Here is a 10,715-nt window from a genome sequence, read left to right as displayed (position 1 = left end):
TGCTGTGTCTCTCACTCCCATGTGAGGAGAACTGCTGTGTCTCTCACTCCCAGGTGAGGAGGACTGCTGTTTCTCTCACTCCCAGGTGAGGAGACCTGCTGTTTCTCTCACTCCCAGGTGAGGAGAACTGCTGTTTCTCTCACTCCCAGGTGAGGAGGACTGCTGTTTCTCTCACTCCCAGGTGAGGAGAACTGCTGTGTCTCTCACTCCAAGGTGAGGAGAACTGCTGTGTCTCTCACTCCCAGGTGAGGAGGACTGCTGTTTCTCTCACTCCCAGGTGAGGAGAACTGCTGTGTCTCACTCCCAGGTGAGGAGGACTGCTGTTTCTCTCACTCCCAGGTGAGGAGAACTGCTGTTTCTCTCACTCCCAGGTGAGGAGGACTGCTGTGTCTCTCACTCCCAGGTGAGGAGAACTGCTGTGTCTCTCACTCCCAAGTGAGGAGAACTGCTGTGTCTCTCACTCCCAAGTGAGGAGAACTGCTGTTTCTCTCACTCCCAGGTGAGGAGAACTGCTGTTTCTCTCACTCCCAGGTGAGGAGAACTGCTGTGTCTCTCACTCTCAGAAAGCATTAATTTTTCTTTCCTAATTTACAAGAAAATCTTCTCACATGACAGAAAAATTACCATTTCTCACCGTCAGGCTCAGCCAGTGTGGACCGCAAGCCTCCACCTCTCACTTTCCTGCTCACTTTCACCCTCACCCTCACCCCTCACCTTCACCCTCACCCCTCACCTTCACCCTCACCCCTCACCCTCACCCCTCACCTTCACCTTCATCCCTCACCTTCAACCTCACCCTCAACCTCACCCCCCTCACCCGTCACCTTCAGTCTAATATTTTCGGTCAACTCTCTTCTACACCTCCGCACAAAACCTCATTTTTACCTCTACTCTCACCATCACACTGTTCACCTCTACTCTCACCATCACACTGTTCACCTCTACTCTCACCATCACATTGTTCACCTCTACTCTCACCATCACACTGTTCACCTCTACTCTCACCATCACACTGTTCACCTCTACTCTCACCATCACACTGTTCACCTCTACTCTCACCATCACATTGTTCACCTCTACTCTCACCATCACACTGTTCACCTCTACTCTCACCATCACACTGTTCACCTCTACTGTCAGCCCCTCCTCCCCTGCTCTTCACCACCAACACACTACATCAGTGTGTCGTGGAGTCACTGGCCATCTCAGGCCACACTGTAACACGGCCTCATTGTCACATCCATCACATTATTTGCTGCCTTCCTCCTCTCCACCCATACCCACCCTCTAACACCCGACCAGTGTTTGTCAGGTCCCTTAGCCTCGAAGAAGTGGGTACGGTGCACACGGGGAGGCCTTGTGGGGCTGTGACGTGTTCTCGTAGGTCATCTACTCCTAGCACCCCCTTCTTCTTCAACTTTATTACTCAACACTGGTTACACAGACGGTATAAAACTCATTGCCACAGGCTGTCGCGAGCCTCAAGGTTATTAGATTCATCTGACAGAAATCATGAGTGCTTTTTCCCTCTATGTTGCCACGCTGGGGTGCTGGAAGGGGAGGCTGGCACCGCTAGGATGTCTTCTCGCTTCCATGAATAAATGGGGACAAAATTGTACTGAAGATCCAGTTCTCTGTATTCACGGAACTTGCCTGAAACCCTGTGGATGGCAGTATCATCCTGATGTACATCACTAATGTAAGTGTAGGTGTGGGCCAAGCCTGACGCACACCTGTAGTCCCGCGCCAACTGTCTTCCTTCCTTCCATAGGTGCACTGTGATATCATCTAGACAACCTGCAGCATTGGTTGAGGTAAGGCACTACCAGGAGAAAGTGCCAAACCGTTATGACTTTATAGCACCAGTATTGGCAGAGTTGCAGAACTTTAGGTAATGGGGCTCTGTCTCTGCTGGATACCCAGCCGTGGTAATACTCCTCTTACTAATGCCATTAACTTCACTGTGCCTTGAGTGCCAGTACCCTGTTTTCTGGAGGAGCAGGTCATGCTCACCATATTCACCACAAATACATTTATATCCGGTGTGAATTATGGCAGCAAGACAAAGAGACATTGCAATTTCGAGGGTCAGTGCTGCCAGATAATGACATGGGGGTTGCTAATAGGAAGTCACCCGCATGGAGAGCTGCCACTGCTGTGAGGGGAGGAGTCCTGCAAGAGGTTGTTGCAGCATCTAGACACCGCAGCTGCTTGCTCTACGGTGGCAATATCCCAGCTGGATTACTTGTGGGCTTTAGATGGAGGTGGCTAGAGTATTGGGACTGAGAGAAACTCACTCAGTGGTCCAGTGCATAAAACTGTAATCGTCTACCTTTGTTATTTAGTACTTGATGGATCACGATACAGAAACACTCTCGAACATGTATTTGGTTACCATTATTTATTTTAGTGCATAAATCTGAAAACGTGTCGAATGTCAATTCTGAACTGTGAATTGAGCCAGAGTTCCTTAGTGTGTTTCTTGAGTCTATTACTCAAGTCACCCCTCTGGACTCACCTTCACCTACACCCGATCTGTCCACCAATAACCTCCTCCCCCTCCTTCCCCTGACGAGGTGTCCCTCCTGCAGGGTCGTCGGTGACGGCGGCGTCGCTGGTGGTGAGCGGGTTGCTGCCGTCCACGGAGCACTACCTCACCTACGAGGGCTCCCTCACCGAGCCTGCCTGCCACGAGACCGTCACCTGGATCATACCCAACAAGCCTCTCTACATCAACGTTGCCATGGTGAGTCCTGCCGCCGGGAGGAGGCGAGGGAGACCCACTGGTCCGGGGAGGTCACCCCCAGCCAAGAACGACTCTCTCGTGGTGCACCCAACCACTTGGGCTGGACGGTAGAGCGACGGTCTCGCTTCATGCAGATCGGCGTTCAATCCCTGACCGTCCAAGTGGTTGGGGCACCATTCCTTTCCCCCGGCCCATCCCCAAATCCTTATCCTGACCCCTTCCCGGTGCTATATAGTCGTAATGGCTTGGCACTTTTCCTTGATAATTCCTTCCTTCTCTCGAGGTGCTTAAGATTATAAGCCAAGAAGTAGAGGTAGTAGAAAGGAAGTAGTTAATGGAATGATTTTAATTTTCCTAGTTGTGGTAGCGGTAGAAGTTGTATCAATGGTTGTAGTACCAGTAGATGTATAGCACAATGTATCTGTCCACTACTTAACATACACTGGTCTTAGGAGAACAGTGTATATTGACTTATAAAGGTGTTGTATGAGACGCATTTATTTTCTCTTATCATTACACACAGGGAAAGAAAATGTTTCTGTCAAAGAGAGTAATGACTTCAAAGGATAAACGCTCGTAATGTTTTATGTCATCGGTGTATATCGGAAACCATTATCGGTGTCCTGAATAACGTTCTTCAATAGATCGCTCATATATATTTTTATATATATATATAAGGAAGGATTCCAGAAGCAACTAACTGCTGCCCAACTATATGTTTGACTTATATAGAATTTATTAGAGTCGTTACAAGGTATTGTAAAATACCTTGTATTACTACAATCTTTTACAGGGGTATTACAAAATAACTTGTAAAGATTGCAATAAATTCTATATAGGTCAAACATGCAAAGATTTGAAATTTCGAATTTCACAACATAAATATTTTGTAGCAAGAAATGACCAATTATCTAATGCTCTATTCATTCATTCGTCAGAAAATTGTCACCAAATTCATTGGGAGAGTTCTTCGAAAACAAATTGTAAAAATCATTTTCAATGGAAACATTATTGCATCTGCTTTAATACAATTCACAAAACCATACAATATTAACATTAGTAATGTTTTGTACAATTTCGATCCATTTAATTGATTAATTAAAAGACTATTTGAGTAAGGTCATTAACACTTAGTTATCTCATTAAAAGCTCACGAGTATTCTTGCTTCCTGGAAGTCACATGTCTCAGCCTATGGGTCAGCTGCAATTTTTTCTTATGTTCATGAAGACGTTGTATTTCACCTCGCTGCTTATATATTACCACGACTGACTTGTAATATCTTACGGGTTATTCATGCCCGTGCCACCTTTAGGGGTGGCTTAATCTTCATCAATCATCTTGTAATATCCATCCTTCCGAAGATGTAATGATTAATACAAAAGTATTTAAGGAATGTCCTGTCTTATTTTCCTTCGTGGTCATATATATATATATATATATATATATATATATATATATATATATATATATATATATATATATATATATATATATATATATATATATATACAGCACGTGATATGGGGGTGTGGGGGTGGGGCATGGTCAATGAAATAGTGTTGGCGAGTGTAACCAGGTATTGGATACTTCTAGGTGTCCCCACCGACCAGTACTGACCAGTACACTGTACACTAGCTTGGGCCCCATTCAAACCCACACACACACACACACACACACACACACACACACACACACACACACACACACACACACACACACACACACACACACACACAGAAATGGTCAGAGAAATGGCTACTGGAATTCAACACGAGCAAATGTAAAGTTATGGAAATGGGACTAGGAGATAGGAGACCAAAGGGACAGTACACAATGAAGGGGAACAGCCTACCTGTGACGACGCGCGAAAGAGACCTGGGGGTGGACGTAACACCTAATCTATCTCCTGAGGCACATATAAATAGGATAACGACAGCAGCGTACTCTACACTGGCAAAAGTTAGAACATCATTCAGAAACCTAAGTAAGGAGGCATTTAGGGCGCTTAACACTGCCTACGTGAGGCCAGTCTTAGAGTATGCCGCCTCATCATGGAGTCCCCATCTGAAGAAGCATATAATGAAACTGGAAAAGGTTCAGAAGTTTGCAACGAGACTCGTCCCAGAGCTACGAGGGATGGGGTATGAGGAGCGCCTGAGGGAACTGTGCCTTACGACACTAGAAAGAAAAAGGGAGAGGGGGGACATGATAGGAACGTATAAGATACTCAGAGGGATTGACAGAGTGGACATAGACGAAATGTTCACACGGAATAGTAACAGAACGAGGGGACATGGATGGAAGCTTGAAACTCAGATGAGTCACAGAGATGTTAGGAAGTTTTCTTTTAGCGTGAGAGTAGTGGGGAAATGGAATGCACTTCAGGAACAGGTTGTGGAAGCAAATACTATTCATAATTTTAAAACCAGGTATGATAGGGAAATGGGACAGGAGTCATTGCTGTAAACAACCGATGCTCGAAAGGCGGGATCCAAGAGTCATTGCTCGATCCTGCAGACACAACTAGGTGAGTACACACACACACACACACACACACACACACACACACACACACACACACACACACACACACACACACACACACACACACACACACACACACACACACACACACACACACACACACACACACACACACACACACACACACACACACACACACACACACACACACACACACACACACACACTGAGGTCACCGGGATTGACGTCGGCAACAGTCCGACCGTTTCCCAAAGAATTTGGAAGCTGAGACGGCAACCCGGATGAGGTTCGTGTCCATTCCCGGAAACCCAACTTCAATTAGACAATTAGGTTAATGCAGACACGGCTGGCGAGGACCGTGGCCCCAGGGACGTGTGTGGCAGAGGGTGACACTCCAGCGCTTGGAATCAGGTCGGCTGAAGGTATATTTACAGATTGGGGTTCATTGTTCTTGTGACTGGAAGATCTCGCACCAAGAGTGTGTGATGGGACGAGGGAATCTTTGGTCACATATATATGTGACTACGTTGTCAGTCTAGCGTCCCTGGAAATATAATCTGGCAGTCATACTAACGGGTTCGTAGGCTTTATAATGTATAATGTAGTGTTGGTGTAGTGTGTGTGTGTGGTGTAGGGGACGAGGTGTATTTGATGCCGGAGTTGGGTCCCCCACCACCTATAATGGGTATACTTTATGCATTTCCTTCAGTTTTCTTAAAGTAATTGGGTGTTCCCAACCGAACTTAGGAGGTTCCTTGCACTCCCCTATCACTCTCACCTCTTTTCTCACTCCCAAGCTCTCTCTCTCTCTCCCCTTCCCTCTCTTTCATTCTGTCCCTTTTCCCCTGTTCTGCCAGCTATTCCCTCACCTTTCCTTTTCCACCTTCACTCTCCGTCCCTCCCTCCCACTAACTCCACACTGAGGGAGGCGGAATGTTACACTCCCTCCATTTGGAGGGAGTGTAACATTGCTCGAGGAACCTTATAATAATAATTATTAGTTGGACATAACTCCCAAAGCCAGGTAGGTCAGGTGACGCAAGCCAGGTAGGCCAGGTGACGCAAGCCAGGTAGGTCAGGTGACGCAAGCCAGGTAGGTCAGGTGACGCAAGCCAGGTAGGTCAGGTGACGCAAGCCAGGTAGGTCAGGTGACGCAAGCCAGGTAGGTCAGGTGACGCAAGCCAGATAGACCAGGTGACGCAAGCCAGGTAGGTCAAGTGACGCAAGCCAGATAGGCCAGGTGACACAAGCCACATAGCCCAGGTGACGCAAGCCAGATAGACCGGATGACGCAAGCCAGGTAGGCCAGGTCTAACAAGCTAGTTGCTTCAGGTCCCACGACCCAGGAAGACCAAGTCCCACTGAAAAGTTCAACATAACACCAAGAATGTATTCCGCAGACCTATTTTCCCCCCGCAGCTCTAGGGAAAACACAAGGGGCGCAGGGAAATCAATACCAGTGAAAAAAAACTGTCTCGCCGAACGTATAAAAAAATGAATCCTAATCGTGTATATAATCTTTATGAACGTGTAAAGCGAGGGACAATACACACACACACACACACACACACACACACACACACACACACACACACACACATGGGGCCTGGTGGATAGCGCGCAGGACTCGTAATTCTGTGGCGCGGGTTCGATTCCCGCACGAGGCAGAAACAAATGGGCAAAGTTTCTTCCACCCTAAGTGCCCCTGTTACCTAGCAGTAAATAGGTACCTGGGAGTTAGTCAGCTGTCACGGGCTGCTTCCTGGGGTGTGTGTGTGTGTGTGGTGTGGGAAAAAAAATAGTTAGTAAACAGTTGATTGACAGTTGAGAGGCGGGCCCAAAGAGCAAAGCTCAACCCCCGCAAAACACAACTAGTAAACACACACACACACACACACACACACACACACACACACACACACACACACACACACACACACACACACACACACACACACACACACACACACACACACACAGGGTCTCTGATCTTCCAGCCTGTTATCCCACAACATTGTTATTTTAGCCTGGCATGTCGTCAATTTAATTTAGTTTCTCCTAAAAAAAATATTATATACATTTTCAATGTTTTTTTTTTTGGTACCTGTACTTGCCGCTATAACTAATATATTTTGATTGATACGCCATTAGTTTTGCGTATAATATTTAGATTTGATGATTTAATAATATAGGTGCAGTGCCAGGTGTGTCCCGAGAGGCCGACAGTCAGTTGTTTGGGTTCAGGTGTGAAAGTTTTTTTTTTATCGGTTGAATGACCTGTTTACCTCTCTGGCTGTATATGTGTTGACGTCCTGATGATGGCTGTCTACCTATCTACTGGCTGATTTCATGTCTACTAGCTACTTATCATTCTGACATCTGTTTAATGTGTTTTGTATCTACCATACGCTGTTCTATCTACCCATCTACTCACATCCAATTGCCTCGTATTTATCTTTCAAACTACCACCTTTCTACCTATCTACCGTCTACCTATATCTAGGTGCTGATCTATCAAAATATCGACCTGATATCTACCTACTCACTGCCTTTTGGCTGCCTACAAACAAATCAAGCCATTTACCTACGTCCTTACCCATTTACCTACATATGCACTTATTTGCCTACTTTTCCACATAACTACGTCCCTAACCTATTATGATAACATATGGTCATAAGAATCAAGGAAATTGTAGAAACCCCGAATGAGGCAGCTCCTATTGACCCATGTGAGGCAGCTCCTATTGATCCCACATAAGGCAGCTCCTATTTATATCCACTCAAACTCATTTTTATGTATCTCTAACCTGCGCTGGAAACAATCCATCGCTGTCTGACACAATGCAAAAAAATGTGCTATCAGAACTGTACCAAACTCTGTCTTCAGACAACACACAGCCCCTCTGTTTAAGTCCCTTCACATGCTAAACATACACTCACTCACTCCACACATTCTCATGTGCTATCTACATGTACAAAACCTTGATCCTAAATAATAATCTTCATCTGAAACTTTTCCTTGATAGATGTAATAGAACCCATGAGCACCACACCAGAAATAAATATCTCTTTGATATCCCCAGAGTCAGACTAAATCTGTGCAAACACTCCATGCAAATAAAAGGGCCCAGTCTTTGGAACTCCCTGATGAATTAAAAAATTGTCCAACCTCTGCCCTGTTCAAAAATAATTCCAAAAAGTACCTAATTTCATCCTCATAGTTTCCTACCTTGTGCTTCAAACTCACACTGTATCTTGTATTACCCACTTCTCCAATATTAGTACTTAAGACATATATCCTTATCAGTGTAATCACCTCTTATCAACTTATGTTGTAGTTATTTATTGATATAAAATCTTGCTACAATGTACCTTTTCATCTTACCTGATATGTTAGATTAAGGACCTGCCAGAAACGCTATGCGTGTTAGTGGCTTTGCGTGAATGTTAAAATAGTAATCTTATGTAATCTCACCATCCCACTGTACCTTCTTGAATATAAAAAGTATTATTATTATTATTATAATACAGGTGTTGTAACCCTCTGGACAGATGCGGCAGCTGCGTGCCCTCAGACAAGGCAACTCCACCCTGGCCAACGCCCCGCTGTCCAACAACTACAGACCCGTGCAGACGGCCCACCACCGCACCATACGCACCAATATTAACTTCACCAACAAGCAGGTCAGTCAGCCAGGCGGCCACAGTGCGTGCATACATGTATGACTCGCTTTAGGCACGATAAGCTCGGGCTAACGAGGTGTTGTTCAGTGATAGATGCTATTGAGTCATGAAGCTAATATTTTGGTATCCTGGAAGTTGAGGGCCTGCTTAGGTAAGATACATTGTCTAGTATATCCTTAACTACTACGCTATTACGAGTGCGCCTTCCCCACCTGTCTCTTAGCTTGTCAAGTGCGTGGTTAATGACACCTTGGCCATTCATGAGTACAGACGCAAGAGCTCTACAGTCTCCAGATGTACAGTTAGTGACAGTAAACGACGCAGTGGTCTCTCTCTTGGTGAGCCCTTGCGTATATGTTTATTCCTCTGGAGTAAAACGCACACTATTTATGGACGCTGTTTGAGCGCCCCGACGTTCAGCGGAGCACGGTGGATGGGACGAGTTTGTGGTGTTACTTGGGGCCCTCCCTGCTGCAGGTGAGGGGCCCCCTGCTGCAGGTGAGGGGCCCCCTGCTGCAGGTGAGGCGCCCCTGCTGCAGGTGAGGGGCCCCCTGCTGCAGGTGAGGGGCCCCCTGCTGCAGGTGGGGCGCCCCCTGCTGCAGGTGAGGGGCCCCCTGCTGCAGGTGAGGGGCCCCCTGCTGCAGGTGAGGGGCCCCCTGCTGCAGGTGAGGGGCCCCCTGCTGCAGGTGAGGGGCCCCCTGCTGCAGGTGGGGCGCCCTGCTGCAGGTGAGGGGCCCCCTGCTGCAGGTGAGGGGCCCCCTGCTGCAGGTGAGGGGCCCCCTGCTGCAGGTGGGAGGGCTCCGTGCTGCAGGTGAGGCGCCCCTGCTGCAGGTGGGGCGCCCCTGCTACAGGGCGGCGCCCCCAGCAGTACTCATATCCGAAGGCTGCTGGCGAGGTGTTACGCCGAGGGCCGGGACAGTGAGAGAGACACGTGTATAATAAACACAAGTACCCCTCTAGATTTTTATAAGGTATACAGGTGCCTCCTTCACCTATATGAAGTTCACATGGACACCCCCCCCCCTGACACCTGTAATAAGGAACTGCCGTTGCCTACACCTGTGTCACACCTGTCCTTCATATACCACTACACCATCCCAGAACACCTGTGTGACGCCTTGTATCCCTCCGCATCCCATCGTTCCATAATGCACTGCTAATTTGGACACATGGGTGTGAATCCTTGGCTTTACGGGGCTCAGTGTTGGTGTGTGTGGCCCCCGGCAGGTGTGACTCCCGGCAGGTGTGGCCCCCGGCAGGTGTGGCTCCGGCAGGTGACCCTCTAAATGTCTCCTGGCCGTGATACCACCGTGGCAGATTGCTCGTTACAATCATTCCCCCTCCCTCCTGGTTTTTAGGGGGGGTTCCTAGTTGCGATTAGATCTGATTGTGTGTGTGTGTGTGTGTTTGCTATTGATGCGTGGCTTGGTTTGCTTCATGTACAGCGCCTCGCCGAATGTCCAATCTTCTATCGTGCTTGTATCTGTCCATTATTTTGGTGCTGTTTGTCAGGATATCTGTGGTGGAGGTTAGCTTATGTATACATAACCTCAAACCTGTGTTTACACAGACGTGCAAACACACATTCACACAAGCTTCAGTTGGTGTTTCGAACAAGCAATAGGGAATAGAGTGTTTGTATTGTTCCGGCTTGAATTATTCCAATCGCAAACAGCCCATTACAAGGCGCCGACAAGTGCATCCAATTGTGTCCTGTCGGCGGGCGGAGACTCGTACGTCTGGCAGCCGCCAGTGGTGGCGTCTTGATTGGCTAACTTC

At 47.3% G+C, this 10,715-nt stretch overlaps 1 protein-coding gene across 1 annotated transcript in view; it reads left to right on the top strand.

The window, feature by feature from the left end:
• Nucleotides 1-10,715, top strand: part of LOC123753874 (carbonic anhydrase-related protein 10-like) — a 230,406-nt gene that overhangs the window by 208,355 nt on the left and 11,336 nt on the right. The window contains exons 6-7 of the mRNA XM_069307496.1: nucleotides 2,592-2,746; nucleotides 8,805-8,936. Coding sequence (XP_069163597.1) covers nucleotides 2,592-2,746; nucleotides 8,805-8,936 — 287 coding nt within the window. The remainder of the gene's footprint in view (nucleotides 1-2,591; nucleotides 2,747-8,804; nucleotides 8,937-10,715) is intronic.

The sequence above is a fragment of the Procambarus clarkii genome, chromosome 6 (genome assembly GCF_040958095.1).
Source record: "Procambarus clarkii isolate CNS0578487 chromosome 6, FALCON_Pclarkii_2.0, whole genome shotgun sequence".
Lineage (NCBI taxonomy): Eukaryota > Metazoa > Arthropoda > Malacostraca > Decapoda > Cambaridae > Procambarus > Procambarus clarkii.
Note: the sequence above shows the minus strand (reverse complement) of the source record. Positions and strands in the feature narration are given on the sequence as shown.